The sequence below is a fragment of the Bicyclus anynana genome, chromosome 6 (assembly GCF_947172395.1).
Source record: "Bicyclus anynana chromosome 6, ilBicAnyn1.1, whole genome shotgun sequence".
NCBI lineage: Eukaryota > Metazoa > Arthropoda > Insecta > Lepidoptera > Nymphalidae > Bicyclus > Bicyclus anynana.
Genome location: NC_069088.1, coordinates 16,710,756 through 16,731,129, shown reverse-complemented (window position 1 = coordinate 16,731,129; position 20,374 = coordinate 16,710,756). Strand labels below are relative to the sequence as shown.

The 20,374-nt window shown below is 33.9% G+C and overlaps 1 protein-coding gene across 4 annotated transcripts in view; it reads right to left on the bottom strand.

Moving 5' to 3' along the window:
- The window catches only part of LOC112047597 (DNA-binding protein D-ETS-4), a 48,399-nt gene that overhangs the window by 16,750 nt on the left and 11,275 nt on the right, over positions 1 to 20,374 (bottom strand). For 2 of the 4 annotated variants that reach the window (XM_052881984.1, XM_024084745.2), the window contains exon 2: positions 1,598 to 2,372. In XM_052881984.1, coding sequence (XP_052737944.1) covers positions 1,598 to 2,372 — 775 coding nt within the window. Of the gene's footprint in view, positions 1 to 1,597; positions 2,373 to 7,659; positions 7,899 to 20,374 lie in introns of those variants that run through there. The other 2 variants (XM_024084747.2, XM_024084748.2) reach the window with 2 other exon arrangements.

Sequence of the window (20,374 nt, the reverse complement as noted above, 5' to 3'; positions counted from 1 at the left end):
TGTCTCCTCGATAGGACGTACTCTTCGAGGCACGGGGAGGTAATACTTCCAACTCCAGGCTACAGCTGATCGTTTCATGTAGGATGGTGCGGGTGACAGTACGTTTCACTTTTGAAAGTTTGCCGCGATTCACGATAGTAGTACGTATTATGAACGTCTACAGGCGACTGTCACCGTACCCATGCTATTTGAAAAACACTTTAATAGTAACTTTTTTACTAGGGTGGACTACTAAATGCTTTTCTATCTTCTTTCTTAGAACTTAATATATGCTTTTCTTTTTTTGACGGCCTCCGTGGCGCAGTGCTATGCGCAGTGGATTTACATGAAGGAGGTCATGGGTTCGATCCCCGGCTGGGCAGATTGAGATTTTCTTAATTGGTCCAGGTCTGGCTGGTAGAAGGCTACGGCCGTGGCTAGTTACCACCCTACCGACAAAGATGTACCGCCAAGCGATTTAGCGTTCCGGTATGATGTCGTGTAGAAACTGCAAGGGTTGTGGATTTTCATCCTCATCTTAACAAGTTAGTCCGCTTCCATCTTAGATAGCATCATCACTTACCATCAGTTGATATTGTTGTCAAGGGCTAACTTGTAAAGAATAAGTAAGTAAGCTCAGCGTTTACCCGTACCCAGCAAAGTGTTGCACTGTTTATAGACAATGATTTCTTGTTATCAGGTGAAATAAATGACAACGACGAACACTCTGTCAAGAGTGTAGCGACAAAGCAATGAGATGAGCCTGTTTGTCTCGTGAATTATTACAGTAAAAAATCGTCCAACAAAAAACAGAATAGTAATGGTTGCTCGACTATTCTGACTTATTTACAACGGCTCATATATCTATTATGGAGTTATATAGGTATGTATCGTTTTGTACACTATAAGCAAAATGTTTTATTTATATGGGAAAATCAGTATACCTAACTAAAATCTATGACGTGATGAGTTTAGCCCACAGAATCATCGGTGGACGTCTTAACGAATGCTTCATCCGTTGCGTAATCGACAATTTTTACATCGTTCTTGGAAGCCATATATAAATAAATCATTATGTGCTTAAGTCAGTAGCCTAGCTGCGTTGGTACGAGGAAATACTTGATTTTTTACTCGACTAGCGATATTAGTGACGTCATTAATAATAATTATTCCATCTGAGGTTGATCATCGTTATTATGATCGTACGTTTCTAGTATCTGACATTCTTGAGAGTACTACTATACTATACATTGTGTAGTAATTTTTATTGAAAGACAGGTTGAGATTTCATTTTTATTAAAATACTTCCATAATGTGAATGTAACCCTGACAGTCTGTTTAATATATTTTCAATCTAAGCTACTGGATCAATCGGATGACCTTTGACATTAAAATATACGTTACGAACTTGGGCGTCTCTTTTAAAATGATACGTGAGGGGTTGACATAATTATGATAGACATTTTATAGGAAACCCATCATTTTTCGAATAAATTTTAAACTCTAATCTTTTTTCAGAAGAGTAAATAAACAGTAATTTCTCTAGTAAAGATTGTAGGAAACAGCTAAATTATTAATTCAATAAGTTTGGTGATTCAATTCAGTGCAAGTGACTTACCTGGTGAAATACCTAGTACGGTGCAGGTATTGTCCACGTCTCGTTTGGACTGTTCAATAGCCATAGAGAGCACGCGCTCGATTACAGGGGTCACGAGTTCTTCTCCAGTGCCTCCACTACTTTCTTCCATTTTGACACTCCCTAATTCTAAGGGTATAGGCCTTAAATTAAGCCGTTTTTGAAAGGTTGTGTCTTCTAGCGCCGAACGCAGTAAAATGTGATCTCTCGGTTCTTCGATTTCAATTTTTGGTGTTATATAATGTTGCTGGACGCTTTCTTGTAAAATCTGGTTCTCTTTGAGTAAATCTTCAATATCTATGTATTCGTCGTGTTGCGGGACGGGGGATAGATATTGGTTGTGGCTGCCGTATGACACGCAGGAGCCTGAAGGGGATAAGGGATAGGGGGAGGCGAACCCGGGCACTGTTAGCCTGTTGTGTGGTTCCTCTTTGATGAAAACTGGAGAATACTCCAGGGAGTTATAAGGGGATGGTGGGTGGAACGCCACTGTGGGGATTGATCCTTCGTCGGATGATGGAGAAGGGGTTGGGTAGTCTCCGAAGTCGTAGAGACGTTCGAGGTAGTTGTTGTCTTCTGGATATGGTGGGGGAGGTTTGATGTGTGTAGGGGGGGAGTGCAACATCGGTTCTGGTGGTGATTCAGCACCGAGAAGGCGCAGGAGGTGGTGTATGTCAGCGGGGGAAGTTGGCACTGCTCTCTCGCCCTGGGATGCCGATGGGGGGCTGCACCCAGACCGGGGCACCGTCTGTGGCATCTGTTGACAAATAAAACATTCCAATTAACAAACAGAGTAAGTAATAAAACATATCGAATTTAGAGTCTTGTATGGCAATCGGCAGTCATCACGAAATAACAAAAACTGCTTGATGTACAAAGAATAACTTTAGTAGGGAAGAAGATTATAGTTAGTCCGCTAAGAATGGATTTTGCGACAGGGGCGGATTAAGGAAGTCTATGGGCGGACAACATCGTGGGCGTCCGCCAATTTTACATAAAACCTTTTATATGCAGCACTATCATTACACATTCATTTGTGTGAGCCAAATAAATAAATGTTATAATTATTATTAATACATGTTGATGTAATAAAGCAAATATTAAGTCAATTGATAAGAGTTCTAAGTGCTTATGTATTTGGAGAGCAAGAACACGGCCAGTTTAAACGGATTAGCACATAGGATTTACAAATCAAACAGAAGCACGTGTCTCTATGTCAATTATATTATTAGATCTTTGGATCACATGTGCACCAAATCTCGTATGATAAAAATTGTAAAAAGATGCCAGTAATTTGCTATCCCTGAGTATTTGCGTCAATCTGATCTCTGACGTAGCGCCAGATGTCTCAAACATAACAATCTCCTGATCTATGTTTTGTTTATTTACCTAAACGTCGGAGAACTTTAGCTTTGAGTCGTTGCACTCATTTAGAACATTTGAAAGATTTAAAATAAGAATAGTTCTAATTATACTTTAAACTTTATGTAGGTATCACACTTAAAATGTATAAATATTTTTATGTCTTGAAAAAAAAACAAAATGGCCGATCTAACTCGAATTCATAGAAATTGCTGGGGTACCCCCAGGGGACTGTTCAACCGTTAAGTGTCGAATTCAAACTTGTGTGAATTTATATTCGACTTCGACACTCAACGGGTGAACGTTCCCACTATTGACAAGTATTGCCTTAGTCACTTGACAAAGTAAGAAAGTGACATAACCTACATTTAATAGACTATCCAATACTTAACAGGGGATGGTGCAACAGGCCCCTTAATATTTTATGTCCATTTTGTTTTCCCAAAACGTATTTTTATTTTTTGTATAAATAAAAAAAGGACTCACTCGCAACAGTGATAGCCCCATCCTATTCCTCGAGTGTACTGAATCAATTCAAGTATATCATAAAGAAAATCTAACTATAGGTGAACCGGTCGATCAAGTTGATCAGGAGGCGAGTTGCACCAGTGTTATTAAATTCTAGTTTCTAAACAATAGGACTTCTCACGAGCGATCTTTGCTTAATTATATTACTCGGGATACAAACTTGATATGCTTGTCTTTTGCTGTTAGTTTTAGCCTTTTGTATAGCGATAAAGTACACAAGTGTTTTGTCACTTTTTCACATTATATCAAATGACAAGGACAACACTTGTGAATAAATTATTATATCAGACAATTTATCAAAAAGTGGTGAAACCAGCCCTAAATAGTATAAAGTTGAAAAGCCACTAACTACTAATTTACAAATAGTAGAGTTGACGTTTTAAAAGTGCTTTTAAACATTTTAAACTAAGCCTGTGTTCGTTATCAACCCATATTCGGCTCACTGCTGAGTTCGAGTCTCCTCTCAGAATGAGAGGGGTTAGGCCAATAGTCCACCACGCTGGCCCAGTGCGGATTGGCAGAATTCACACACGCAGAGAATTAAGATAAATCTCTGGTGATTCCTTCACCGTTTGAGACACGTTTCTTAAAATGCACACAACACAATGAAAAGTTAGAAAAGACTGCCTTTGTGAATTATAGAAATCTAGAATTTACTCGAATATATAATATATATCTTATAATTTAATTATGTGTCCTATGCCAGAATATCAATTCTATTTTTACTCATGACTAAATTAATAGTAAATTGTTAAAGACGTTTATTAATTTATTATAGCCCAATTCTTTTAAGGTCACTAGTTATATTTAAATGTCGTAATATAGAGCACATTTATATTATACTATGTAGAGGAATTAGTATAAATCAAACGGCCTCATTTAGTATAATTACCGTGTTCTGATAGAGCTCATCAATCAACAAACATTAAACGAATATTAATAGGCCTGTTTTAGTTCATTTAGTTTTTGTATATGAATAAAATAAATTGTAGATCGTAAATATCCAAGCGAAAAAAAAACAAAAAATTAACAGGAAATCGCATGTCAAAATGCAATTATTTTTATGTCATATAGCGGCTTAACTTTTCCGTTACATAAACGGTCTTTTTTGATATTTTGTAAGCAATTGGCATTTTTTACTAAGATTATTGAAAATGTTCAAGTAATAAATTACAGATAATATTCATCAAGTAAGTTCATAGAACATTTTCTTAACATATACTGATCAACGATTCAGGCTTGAAAATTACTTAGAAAAGTAAAAAAAATTAAAAAATCCTCAGTATTTCACAGCCCAACCCAGGATTAGAAGCCAGGACGTCGTGATTCGAAACCTCCTAGGCTCCTACTACTAAATCCTACTACTATTACTCCTACTACTTTAATTGTATACTAGATGCATGACGTAGTTTATAGAGATAGACAGTAACACCTTGTAATATGTCGATATCAAAACATTACAAAACAAGAATCAGTCTTGAAGGTGAAATACACTTAGTTAAATTATTATTAATGCATAAATTCCTAAGTTCCCTATAGAATGTGCGTGCGCAAGAATTTATAACACGACAAAAATAAAAACATATCGGGTTATCCGAACTACAGGTATGCGGAAGTTTTGAGCAAGCCTGCAGCGAATTTGAGCTTTGAAAATTGTTTTTTGGTCTGTATTGTCAAATCTAATGCGGATCAAGGTGTCTGCGGGCGAATTCTTGTGCATAATATTTTAAAATTAGCATGTACGTGTGCTGAATATTAATTATAAGATTTACCTTTTAAATGTTGTAACAAAAAATATTTTATAGTCATAAAAAACTAACGTCACGGACTCTTGGCTTGTAGACTAAAGGCTAAGACTTTTATAAATTTATTTTTAATTCAACATTGTTGGTGGATAGAATGCAATATAGTCTGTTGTGTCTACGGTCATTATTTGTCTGTGATCTCTTTTTACTTGCTCTATACTCTTTGACAAATTACTTGCCTCTTTTTCCAACCTCGGTCTCGTAACTCGTTAGTAAAATAAGTTCAATAAGTTGTAATCTATTAATAAAAATAATTTGCTCATAAATCCATTGTGTTGTATAATTTCAAACCTTAGAAACATGTATATTTTGTATCCCAAGTATTGACCTAGTGGCCTAGTCAATGTTTTCATTCTGTAACCGTAAAAGCGAATTTGTAAGGAATTAATACTTGTGCAGTAGTGCCACTAGATGGAGCTGTTTCAATGCCTTGGAAATTCGCGTATACGATTACGCGATCGTCACAGTATGAGAACATTGAAAACTGCCACTAGGCACCCTGATGTATCAAGCTAACTCCATATCCCCTGTTCCACGTGGGAGGTCTGGAGGGCTATTCTGTAACGATGTTTTAAATAACTCGCAAGTGCGAGTTTTGAATTCACCTCTATCTTTCTCTTTTTATAGTATCGTGTTAGACAGAGATAGATGGAGTGTTGTTGCGACTGGACTGTAATTTTAAAATAGGCTGATAATGATAAATTACCTAGTCGATCCGATCTGGAATAACTAGGACCTCCCCCAAGTATTGGAACGCCCAACTTCATTTACCTCGCACCTGTCACTCTTTCTCCAATCAAAGGATGTACGGTTCAGAGACTCGGAATGTTCATTCAATCGTATATACCACTATTGTTTCCTAAAACTTTTTTTTAGCGGAAGCAAAGGTTTGACGTCAGGCCTATTCAGTGTGACCAATTCTAGAGCAGAACATAGGTTGCGCGTGACCAGACAAATCGCAGCCTTCTGTTACATTTTCGACGGGACCTTGGGGTTTTTACGAATGAGTTGTATTTAGATATTGTTGTAACGAATTGGAAACAACTACTTCTTAAAATACCCATAAGTTGTACCAATATGTCACTACAACAGAATATTCTGTCAAGTTGAGTGAAATTCCAAACAATAAAATTCACTAATATTAACTAACCTATTAACAATCACACATTGACACTCAAATCCGACCAAATACCCTCAAGGATAGTTTCATTTTGACAGTAGGAAACCTGAAGTTGAATCAACAACAGTTGAGTCAACTTCAGGTTTCACATAGTCCACAAAATGAAATATTTTTTTTTAACTTTAATTTTTTTCTATTACCTATCTCAATATTTATGTAGACATTCTGGTAACATTAGGTATGTACATCAAATTATCGCCGTCACAATTTGGTAATCTAATATATATTTTTGTAACTAAGTTGATATAAATAATGTGTTCTAATGTTAGCTAAACACGTGTACCGAGCTAAACTTTTTATATAAAACAACAGTAACTACAACGCTCTCGTTACGAGATGTTACAATCAGATTAACTCAAATTGCCCATTCGCCCGAGTACAACATCACCGATTTATAGCCTTTGACGAAAAACTACAAAGAATAATCAACTCTATGGTGTATTTGTTAAGATGTATTGTTAGTACAATATAAATTAAGCTTTCGTAGCTCTGTTTTATGAACTGTGCTCTTTACTCCGTTTATAGCACTTAAGCCAGGCTTGACAAGCATTCAAAACATGTTTAGCAACTATAAATATAAAATGCTTGAAACGCACAAAAAATAGGTGGGAAACCCATAGACGGTGATAAATGATTGTCACGGATGAGGAGTGCTGCGTTAGATTCTCGAATTTGATATAAAGAAGCGTTTATACATATTCTTCGGTTGCTATGTTATATTTCCTAAACTCCTATTCATATCTTCAACTTCTTCTTAATGCTTTATGTATTTATTTTCTAAATTCTATTCTATCATAATGTTTGAAAAGAGTTTTTTTGATATATATTCTCACACACTTTGTACAATTAATTCAGTAACGTCAGGAAACCTTGAGAATAATTTCAACATGCCGGCAAACTATAACTTAAAATAATAAATCATGATACACAATAATAACCTTTATTTAATGGAAGATTGTTATTATCTTTAGACCCTTAATAATTAGGAAAATCTTTGAATTATAGGGTCACTAATCACTATCAGGTTAAACTTTTCAAGTGCTTCCCTGATTCAAATCGATGACTGTTAATTAGTAAATGTTATTTAAATATTTATAATAGTGCAGACGTAAATTAGTAAGCAACGCGATGTCAAATCTTTAAGGTTCAAAATAAACAACCACTCTTACCTAACACGTATTCTATAAACTCACTTTGGACTTCCTTCCGTATTTGTTAACAGTTCACTGCAATTATTAAACAAAATTCCGCACTCACTCGCAATGTCAGCTGACTCAGGGTTGATGCACCTTTGACGCGTCCATTTTGAGGTTATGTTACACCGGCGCCTACTCCGTTACCTAATGCTGAGGTTACGTAGTTTTTTGGCCCATGACCGCGTGTATACGGCGAGTAGATCACACCGGCACTGAGGCTGGCGCGCGCGCACTCAGCCTTTGGTTCAATGAAGGCCTGCGTCACTGCGGGAAATACGCTCCTAAACTAATATCGAACCTAATAGTGTCTACATCTTAACAATACACCACCGCAAACGTCATCGTATCCAATTATTGGTGACGTTCAAATACAAAATTACAAATGTCATTTATTAACTATTTTCCTATTCATCTATAACGATATTCAATTAACCGAAATTGATAACGTTTGTGGTATTATTCCGTCGCGTTTGTTTATTTTGGCGGGAGAGTAACTTGGTTTCTGAACATTTATATTTGTTAACATTGAATGTTTACACCTCAGTCAACATTTTACGAGATGATCAGATTGACTAATAGTTGCCATTATTCTCGTATACCAGTATGTATTATCATACATATATACAGTTAATATTTAAAGGAAAACCATGTCCTTTAAAAGAACATCATTTTATAAACACAAAAAACATCATACAATGCAGTACCTTGCGCTGGTCATGGTGAAACATAAGTGATACATAGACTTTTAATTTCGCTGGCAACTCTGTCCATTCAAATCGAAACTTAAATGTCGCTTGGGCTGTAAGACTTGAAAAGTCCAGCTCTAATATTAGCGTTAAGCTACTTAAATAACCAAGTTAAGTAAGTGCACTTGGGTAAGTAGCTCATTACTAATTTGGATTTAGTTTGTAAAGTATCTTTATGATCACCATTCTTTATGTTCACCATTTATGATCATGGTTTTCATTTGCTTGTGATTATGTGTTATTGAAATAGTAACGAATTCCAATACTATCAATTAATTTAATATCTTAATTAATAATATTAAGTTATTTTTTTCAATATTTTGTGCCTCTTTGGTACAAATAAAGTTTCAAATACGTTGGACTTCTTGGACAAATAAACAATAATACGTTACCTTGTAGATTGTTATTTTAATAGTACTATTAAGTATAATAGTATTTTAAAATTTTTAATTTATCCTTAATCGTAAACTATTAATCACACCATATTTCTTAGCGTTTATTATATAGTATGTACTGGTAGTTAAACAAAATAAAAAAGTATGATTTATAGTTTTATGTGTCCGACAATTTAATTAAACTTATAAATAAATTTTTAATTTTCTAAACGAAACAGGGTGCAATAGCTAAGTTTCATGCCAACAACGGTCGTGATTAGATTATTCACTATTTCCAATAACATAAATGTAGTTTTTAATTATTCATTTAATTGTAATGATGAATGTATGAATACGAATGAAATTCTAACTAATATAATTGTTATTTAATTGGCATTTCAATGAAAATTGAGTTATAAACGGACGTTGGTTATTCCTACGTATTTTTCATCAATCCATTGTCTGAGTCATGGTAACTGGATATGTATCCGATTTAATCGGCCGGTGTCATCGTAATGCAATGTTAAGTCGAGTAATGTTAGTATAGAGAGATTTATCACCTGTTTGTTCACATCCAACCAAAAGATGGAGAGGCTCACTATAACATGCATGATGAGTATTATATACAATATACATGTGTAGTCTAAGAGTTATATACGTTTTCTCCACCACCTATAATATGGGTATCTAATCGAAGAGTAAATAGGCATCTTCTAGGCAAGTGCGTTCCAGCATAGGCTGCATTATCGCTTAACACCAGGCGTGATTGCAGTTAAGCGCTTGCTTATACAAAATAAAAAAAACGGTTCAAGGCATCCTCAGTCGGTTTAATGTTTTATTTTTGACTGGTTTAGATTGTAAACTGTAGCTACAACGGTAGTTTTAGAAAGTGAAAACGAAAAGCTCCAGGGAAGAATCTGTAGATCCAACTGGAGAATTAGGTACGTAAGTAGCATTAAGTGTAACTTAGATAATTCACTACCGAATACCGATTTCTATGATCATATCTAACTGTATTTTTTTTAGTCTTTTTTTCCGTATTTTCAAAATGGGCCATTTTAAAATATTTGGTACAAATACTTGAACAATTTGTTTCTGATTTGTAGTAATGATTTAATACAGGGAGTATGATTTAGTTAATACAAACCTAAATATTGCGAACAATAAACTGTCGTTCAAATTACAATGTCGTCCATTCCAATTTATGAAAAAAATATTAACCCGCTCTAATGTTGTAAAAAAACAATAAAGCAAAACTAATTATATCCAAGTGGCAATGCTATTGGTCAGGAATCGATGACGTCATACGCCTTCACTTCATTCATAGTCTAATTATAGCACTAACTACCCAACGCACACACACAAAACAACACACACATACTTACAAATAGTGACGCGAAACACGTGGGAAAACTTTGGTTCGTGATATAATTGTTTACGTACGCCGTCGGCAATGTACTAGAAATAAACAAAATATGCACGCTGAAATTAACCTTACATTAGAACAAAATAAGGTTCACGTTTGCATGTCCATTTTATAATTTAATAGTCGCTAGTAACTGTACATCTTTATTTATCTTCTAAGAATTTGCATGTAATAGTTATCGTCACGTAAAAAAAACATCAATTTTATTACAAAATCACGCAAAGGGATTTTTTTTCGTTTATGTTGGTTTTTCGCAAAGTAGCGAAATGTCCCGTGGAAAAGACATCGACGAGTGCGAGTGTCCTCGTTTTCTTTGCAGTTTTATTTGTATGGAATAATTCTTTATTAAATAAACCCCTTTATATTTACTTAAGTTATTATTTTTTTTTATTTTAACTTTATTTTAATATTAATGAGTATAAAAATTTATAATAGTGTTAGATCTTAATATAATTGTAGCATATAGTAAGTACGGTCTCGTAGTCTGTACTTGGGTCTTATAAACTTCGCAACGGATTGCAATGCGGTTTTCATCATTATTATATGTGTGTGTCATTAGATAGAGTGCTTCAAGAGAAAGGCATATGCGTATAGATTAACATTGTTTTCCACGCAGATGTAGTCGCGGGTGTCCGTTAAATATTTATAATACTATATAATGCATTTGTATACTATTCATAACATTTTATTATTGTATTGTAGCATGAGAGAGAATAAAGCATTACTGTTTTATAGTTTTTATTACATATTGCCTACATGATTATTACTATAACTCATGGGCTACAAAACCATTTATATTATTAATTTTATATTTTTATGGTAATAATAATAAGCCAAGCTGATGGAATACATGATTTTTGTCGGAAAACCAATTTCCCTAACCAAGCAACATTTTGTACGCTAATACACTTAATTTGAGTTTTTGTGGACATTACATCCTTTAAATTTATTCACAAATTTTAACTTTGTCACCTATATTCTATACTAATATTATGAAGAGGTAAAGTTCGTGGTATTGTGGAGGGTAATATCTGGATCTACAAAATCGATATAGAAAATTCTTTTAACACTAAATAGTGTTTTTTTTTTTGCAAATGTCTTATCCCTGAATTTTTACGGGAAATGGGAACAAAGCGAGTGAAACCCTGGGGGTTGGCTATTTTGACATAAAGTAAAAAACTGTCAATTTTTTTTAAAGAAAAATTATCAGAAGGTCAGCCCTAATGATTATTTTATTCAACAGTGTGTCCAAAGTGCATCGACATGCAAGTGCGGAACAGAAATGAAATATTAATTTCATATTATCCGTATAGTGTTACAATGCAAGAAGTTTCGATTCTCGGGAAGGCTGTGGATTACGATCGAATGAACAGATAATAACGCCACGCAGTATGAATTTATTTATTCACAGACAGACTGTCAACATGTCTCGTATGAATTTATAATTGCAGCTTTTTGATTAATGTTTCAAAGCTTTTTCGAAAAATTGAATGTTTGACATTTGACGTAAAAATAACATATCGGAAAAGGTATAATCGTGGGAAAGAGTACGTTAACGAAGGTTATAGTGTAGCCCTTTAGGTTTTTTTTCTAGTTTAAGGATAATTTTGCCGAAATAATGATGCCTAAAGGGGAGGGAAGAGATTGGAAGGGAAGGAGGCTTAATTGGAATAGTTTTATTCTATTATCCTGACGGTCTACGCGGCATCATACAAGAACGTCAATATATTTACCCAATCTAGGAATCGAATCCAGGACTAATGCATTGATTATCAAAATATACGAGTACGAGTAAATAGCGGTTAAACTGCATCAATAATACATAAATAAACAACTCATTATGTTAAATTCAGTCGTCACAACAAAGTAATAGGCAAGTTGTCACTTGGCACAATCTTATTGCATTATGTAATCGGAATTGCCAACTGAGTAACGCATTGTGTCATTCTATAACCATTCATAAAACTTAGCTCCCACTTAATAAATCCATTGTCACAGGTTTTGAATTAATTGAATGTTAAGTGTTTAATGGGATGTACTAGCTTATTTACCAGTTGATTATATCTAAATTCTAAATCTGTTGTAAATATTTATTAATCAACAAAAAATACAGTTAAGTCTTTATTTAATGCCGAAACGTTAAAAAGTGCACTATTTTTTATTTAAGTATATTAGCTTATCTATACTAACATGTGTTCGTATGTTTGTTCAAACGTGTGAAAGAAAATAAGCAAACTTTTAGCAAATTCTACACCTACCTAATGTGTAGTTAGATACTACATAATGTGTAGTTAGGCAGCATCCACACATAATGTAAGGGCTGACTTTTATTAAGACAATTTTTTATTAAGTCATAAACAGAACTTAAACAAACCAGAAATGTACCTACTTCTAAAATATATTACTTGAAAATGTGCAATTATACAATCTACAAATTAAAATTAAAAATCATTTGTAAAATTCACGTAATATAATTTGTACTTATTTTATGTATTAATTTAAATAAAAAAAAAGTTTATTCGTACATTATGATTGTTATGGTTAACGTAATTTATGCCGACATAACACACACACACATACATACGCATACTCGCACATGTGAGCTCATTGATGTGATTTATTTTGTAAATGATATTAACACAAAGGGTATGCATTTTATTCCATTGTTTTTAAAGAAGCAGTGTTGCCAACCATCATGTTATTGATCAACCTATAGGTAATTATTCGGTCAAAGTCAATTTGTCATTACCTTGTTATGTATACTTTTTACTTATTTTGACGATAAATTTTATTTAATTTCATACTGAATAAAACAAGACCTTTCCAACATTATTAGACACCAATTTTTGACGACCGTCGTGGCGCAGTAGTTGCACGGTTGATTTACAAAACGTAAGTCCTGACTTCGATCACAGGATGAACCAAATGAGGTTTTGCTAATTCCATCTTAGATTGCATCATCACTTACCATCAGGTGAGATTGTAGTTAAGGGCTAACAATTAAAGAAAAAAAAAATAAGAGTTACTGAGTGTGATGACATTTGTTCGTTTTCACGGTTCGAACTATAATCCGTGATAACGAACGAAATGTATTTGACGACCGTCTTGGCACAGTGTTGTTCTCAACAGAGACTTTTTGGGTTAAATTCCCAGCACTGTTCAGACAGGATTTTATATTTTTTAAATTGACTCAGGCCTGGCATGGTGGTAGTCAACCACCGTGGTTACTGCCCTTATGGTGCTTTTCCACCAAAGATGCTATGGATGCGTTTGATATCCACCAATCGTTCATTATATGGATGCGTTCATTGGTGCACATAGCTTAGCTCTGGTGGAAATGGATTCAACCAAAATATGTTTTTTTATGGAAGGATGTGTGCTATGGACGCGTGCTACTATCGATACATCGCATATTTATAGCTCGAGCTGCGCATTTTCCTCGCACAGAGTACATAGCTTAGTATTGGTGGAAACGGTCACATATTTTCGTAGCGTAGATTTCACATATTCGTAGCATAGTCGCATAGCACATCTCTGGTGGAAAAGCAACCTAAGGCCGTGCCGCAAAGCGTTCCGGTTCTATGCCGCATTGAAACCGCCAGGGGTAAACTTGTACCTCTTCCAGTAAGACCGTTCCTATCTGAGACTGCATCATCACTTAACATAAGGTAAGATCGCAGTCAAGGGCGAACTTGTCAATGTATCTTTAGTTTATAGATTAACTGATTTTGTTTATATAAAAATAACAGAATAAAAATAACATACAAAACTCTGTACCTGATGAAATACTGCCGCGCATCGGCAACACCAAACTAACACCATATTAACAGTAATTTGATACAAAATAATAAACAAAATGGAGATGAATATTTTAATATAAAAATATTAATCATGGAAATATAATATAGTAAAAAGTAAAAAGGGTTGAACTAAATTTAAAATAACTCATCGGACAACATACAACTTCAATCGAACTTCTATAAATTCGAAATTTTTGTACACTATCACAATTTATTGTGCAGGGTTTATCGTTAAAGTTATCTTGGGTACAAAGTGCACAGTTTGTCGATAAGATATCATGACAATGCGCGTCACTAGTGATCTTGTCTATACCTGACGATACGATACGATATTTTTTTTTTCGTTTTGTTTTGTTACTTTTTGTGACATAATAAACATGTTACGCCGTCATATTTACTTTTTCTGTCTTCAGGGGTCGCCGGTAAGAGATTGTTTTTAGCAATAAGCCCGCCTTTATATCCTCACATCTATTTTCTTTTTATTTCTCTTTTCTTTTAACACGCTTATATTAGCTTCACTTGTAATGTATGTAATAAAATCTTGGAATCTCAATTTGACCCACTTCTCGGTCTTCGATTAGGATGAAATTTTGCACACGCTCGGAGTTCTGATGACAATACACGACTAGCTAAGAAACGTCATTACAAAAATCCAATATAGCGGCCTCCCCAAGATGGCGGACTGGCTGTTTGAAATCCACCCCCACGATATGGGTATCAAATGAAAGGGTTTGCTGTTAAAAATATGAAAAAACTCCATTTGTAATTTTTAGTGCGTGCTAAAAACGTGTTTTTTAGTTTTTAAAACTATTGTTATTATTTCGGTTACTATTTGTTTCTGTGCAGTAAAGTGAGTGAGGTCAACATAATGACACATGATAAAATCTTAAATTTATTCCACATAAAAACCACATGAAAAAATAATTTACACAAAATAAGTAAATAACTAATTCCAAAATTAAAAATTATTATTTTTTTCTTTTTAAGTCGTAATTTTGGTAATATTTCATATAATGAAAAAGTTTAATGTCCCAAAATGTATTATTTTCCAAATATTGTAGTTTATTATAATAGGCTAGCTAATATGTAAATTAATAACGATAAAGATCTTGGTAAGCTACAACGCGGTATACTTGTTTTATACAGACAAAAAACAAATTGCGTTTTAAACATTGTTGTGTTTCTAATTAATACGCATTAATATTTTAAATGCAAGTAATATCTGTGAGTAATGTTTTCACGGCTAAGCTTTTACTGATTTTATTATTTCTTATATTCGCGGATAAAGTCGTGGGTTTCCACTAGTATTTATAAACCCAACGATATCGTGTCGTTATCGTTTAGTCAATAAGCACTCGCAACACAATGTAACAAGTAAAAACGTCGATCAATTCACTTGTTTTGTAGCAACAATGAGCTTGCTTTTTTAAAATGATGTATTATAGTCTAACAGATCAATCACTAGTGTCGAGTCGACAAAGTGACGTGTACTTTATACATTTTACACGTCTTAAAGCTTTAATTTACAAGCGGTTGTTAAATAAAGCTTGTAATTATGTTGTTAGCATACACACGATGACTTAGAACAAATACAGTAAGTGTAATTTATAAAATATAATATGAAAAGGACATATTTATTTACAAACACTTATTTAATGGGGTAGTGATGACAACATGTGATCAGAGGATAGGTAGAGTTGCACCACAATATATCCTCTTCAATTGACAGCTGTCAGTTATAGCTTTAAAATAGAAAATAATGTATTCATTAAACAAAAAATGACGAACAGACCTACGTAGTGGTAAATTTTTCTACAAACTACACTTCAGAAGCATAAATATAATACTTCTACTAACATAAATTCTATGATGCTTTACTACAATTGGCACATAACACATTGAAATCCTTTGATTAAGTTCTGAAGCAATGATATACGCTTCACTATAATAATTATCATCATCATGATCATCATTATCATCGTCATTATGTCAGCCGATGGATGTCTGCTTTATTTTTTTTGTAGTAATATGATATTTATTACTGCTCAGTTATGTTTAGCTCTTGAGAAGGTCATAAGATGACCTATTAACTTTAAAATATAAAATATTTAGATTAATTTGATGATTTGAAGTCTATGATATCGATATTCTGATAAGTTATCTGTATGTGGGTAATAATTTATAATTTAAATAATTTAATAAAGAACCTTGGAATTATTATTTTATAACATTTTTCCTATAACTTTGTTATACATAAATAACTAGCTCAATGGATGTTTTTGTCAGATGTCTTTTAAATTAGCAAGCACCCTGCGTTGCCGTTACCGTGCTCGCGGGAACACGGGGATAAATTAAGCCTATACTCGCTGATAATGTAGCTTTCCATAGGTCAAAGAACTCGTTCTTTAAATGGTTTAGACGTGAAAGCATAACTAACAAACTATCGTGTCAAAAGTGCTTGTAAACTGAGCCTACTTGAAATAAATGATTTTTGATTTTGATTTTTTGATTTTATCTTCATCATTGATCATCAGCCGATGAATAAGCACTGCTGGACCTATTCCCTTCCTAACAACATGATCTCGAGTCGCCAGCATATAGCAGCTTAAAATTACGTTTGAAAGAAATAAATAAAAAAAAACATTTCGAAAATTGGGATATAATTAACACTTTAGAACTAATGTAGTGCCTGATGCCTAGACTACTTAGGTAAGTCAAAAACCAAAAGTAGTCTCGGAACACCACTATGTCATATTTGGCATAACGTTTCGTGCTTTTTCTTAGTTTCTAAGCAATGCATGTTTGTTGTTCCGCTTATAATTAGGCTAATCTAGTCACAAATCGATCACAAGTTGGTTCGTAACCAAGCACTATTGTATTAAAGCTCAGAAGCGGAGAAAACTCACGACCAACTCCCCGTACTTGTAACAGGAGCGTAGGCTACACTATTATGAAAATGATTGTTATGATTGTTAATAAAATAATTTTGACAGTTTAATGCTACTATATTCACAAGTATATGTCAGTCATTTAGCAAATATTATGCAGATTGGCAAAAACTGCAAATGTACAAGTGATATGAATAAGGAAATAGCGTCTGCATTAGTTAACTATTTAAAATGTTATTTACAATAAGATAAGATATAATAGAAAAAGATAAGAGAGAAGATATTATAATCGGTTTTAAAGTTCACTTTTCTTTAATTTTTTATGTCATTTCAAAACCAAAATTCATTTATTTCAAGTAGGCTCAGTTTACAAGCACTTTGGTACGTCAGTTGACTATTTGTAAAGATTCTACCACCGGTTCGGAAGGCAGGTCCTGCTGAGAAGAAACCGACAAGAAACTCAACAGTTGTACTTTTTTTGTAAATCATACAGTATTATAATTTACTATTGATGACAACATTACGATTTTTTATAGTTTTACTTCTTGTGTGAAGATGGACGCTGATCTAATGGCCTCCAAGCACCTAAGGAACTCATCAATGGTGTAGTAACCTCGACTTTGCACATTTAAAGTTATATTGGTAATGCCCAAGTTACCTTATAGTGGAAAAACGATGCTTTTGTGAATTAAGTTAATTTAATTTCAACAATTATCTCCAGGCGGTACGTCTACTATAAAAAAACCGCAGAACGATTTATTTATGTTACACGTGCCAAAATTTAATTTGCAGTTTTATAAAAAAACATAGTATTGTTAAAATACGAAGATTAACAATCTATAATTGATCTCTTATACTATATTAAGACTTTTAATATCAATTATGCAGCTTATTCGAGCGTTATACAGGCGCCAAAGCTTCGTCCTTTAGATGTAAACCGGTCTTCAAGGCCTTCGGTTTTCCCGCTCAAAACAAGATGGCGTCGTATGTGAACGTATTAGTTGTAACAACCAACTAATAGCTCAAACAATAATAGACACTGTTACGCACGTATAAAGAGTTACATTCCCTTGAATTTATAGAGATTATTTTTAAGTTATGTGTATAAAATGTTTGTGAAAATTAAAGGAGCACCCCAATTGTAGACGGTATTTGGTAGCAATAAAAACTATTTTAGAATTTGTATTTTTAAAAAGTGTTTTTGTTCAACTTGGCAACAGTTTTTTTTTGTGAACGTTGCATTTGGAATATTTTATTGATACAGTATTTATTAAAGCCAATCACGATGTTTTGGATATATTAATTTAGGCCCTTATTTGTATAATTTGTAGTCATTGTGTAATTGATTGTATAGCTAAACAATTACATTGAAAATAGACAGCTACCTTTACTGAGTGACATAAGCTATGTATATATGTATTATCCTCTTACGGGAACTGCGCGAGTGAAACGTATTGTTACGGGAACTGCGCGGGTGAAACGTATTGTTACGGGAACTGCGCGGGTGAAACGTATTGTTACGGGAACTGCGCGGGTGAAACGTATTGTTACGGGAACTGCGCGGGTGAAACGTATTGTTACGGGAACTGCGCGGGTGAAACGTATTCTTACGGGAACAGCGCGGGTGAAACGTATTGTTACGGGAACTGCGCGGGTGAAACGTATTCTTACGGGAACTGCGCGGGTGAAACGTATTCTTACGGGAACTGCGCGGGTGAAACGTATTGTTACGGGAACTGCGCGGGTGAAACGTATTGTTACGGGAACTGCGCGGGTGAAACGTATTGTTACGGGAACTGCGCGGTTGAAACATATTGTTACGGGAACTGCGCGGGTGAAACGTATTCTTACGGGAACTGCGCGGATGAAACGTATTCTTACGGGAACTGCGTGGGGGAAAGCTTGAAAGCGTCAATGCAATATAATACAATGGGAAGTTTTTAATTATTAATTATTATACACAATTTTGTGAACGCAATGGTTTCTAATCAATCTATCAATTAAAATGTTCTATCTGTGAGACCAAGTCATTTCGATATACATTCGAGTATGCAAAAAAGATCCAAAAACAGATAAAATTTAAAAAATATATTTAACGTTTCACGTTTACTTTGTCACGGTTTCATAAGCTGCCTTCAGTAAATAAAATTGCGTGTGGTGTGGCGTAACCCTTTTATCTACTAAAAGTGATAATATATGTTTTTTTTAAATAAAAACTGTAGGTAACCTAAACTAAATATCAAACTTCTTTTAGAAAATAACTGTAAACACTTGAGAAAACACAGTTATATTGAAACTACATACAGACTCTTCAGTTTTATTGACTTTGACTATTGATTATGTATAAAACAATATTTATAGTAGACCACTAGACAAAGGAATAAGCTGTGGCACAGCGTAACGAGATCAGTTAGCCCACAAGGTTACATATTATGCAAATGGCCAGCCTGTGACGCAATACTCCCTTTCACCGTCGCCATTGGGCAAAGTGTAACATAATCGGTCCGATCTATAACAAAATCGTGTTCCAAGCGTCTGTGTGACGATTAATTTGATACACTAGCGTTTATAATATTATTATTGTTAGCCTTTGAAGGCTGTTTTTTCAACCTATATAATTATTACGTTTACCTGTTTGAACACTCAATGATTTTTTTTATTATAAATGTGTAAAGTACCTACTCTGTCAGTATCCATACTAATGTTATTATTGCGAAAGTATATAAAACAATTGTGATAGTAGATACAAGTACGTCTGTCTTTTTGTCTGTTATCTTTTTTAAATAAATGGGGCTGAATTAACTGCTTTTTATCTCTGACAATCCAAAGCTCCTGCGAGATTTGTGAAAAACAGAATTTCACGTAAACCGAATCGCGTTACTTCGCGTGTGTATTTTTTTATTTATAGCTAGATGGCATATGTATGGATTATTTTCTAGTTAAAATTAGCCCCTTGACGTCGACTTCTAGGTGGACTGAGGACATCATGCGCTGGCGGCTCGAGACCGTTTTGCACGTCCATGCAAGAGAACCATGTCCAGCAGTGGACGTCCTTCGTTTGTTAATGATGATTATGATGAAATAGGTGTGCATGTTTATATGCACGCGACACTAAAAAATTATCTGAACCTGAACTGAATTGAATTAATATAATCAATATGTAAGTATTGGACAAAAAGATGAAAAATTAATATTGATTTATGCATTATTTATAAGAACACCTGTTTTTCTTGTATAGTCTTATAATTATAACGAGTTGGCGGTAGAATTCCGTCATTATACAACTTTTTAGCATAAAATAATAATATATACATGACATTTAGGTGTAGCAATTATATATGTATATCACCAAATAAAATTATAACATTATATAAACTTAAATGTTCTACATTTATGCGTAATTGGGTTATACCTAACATATAATAAGTGATAAACATAAAAATAATGATTTTAA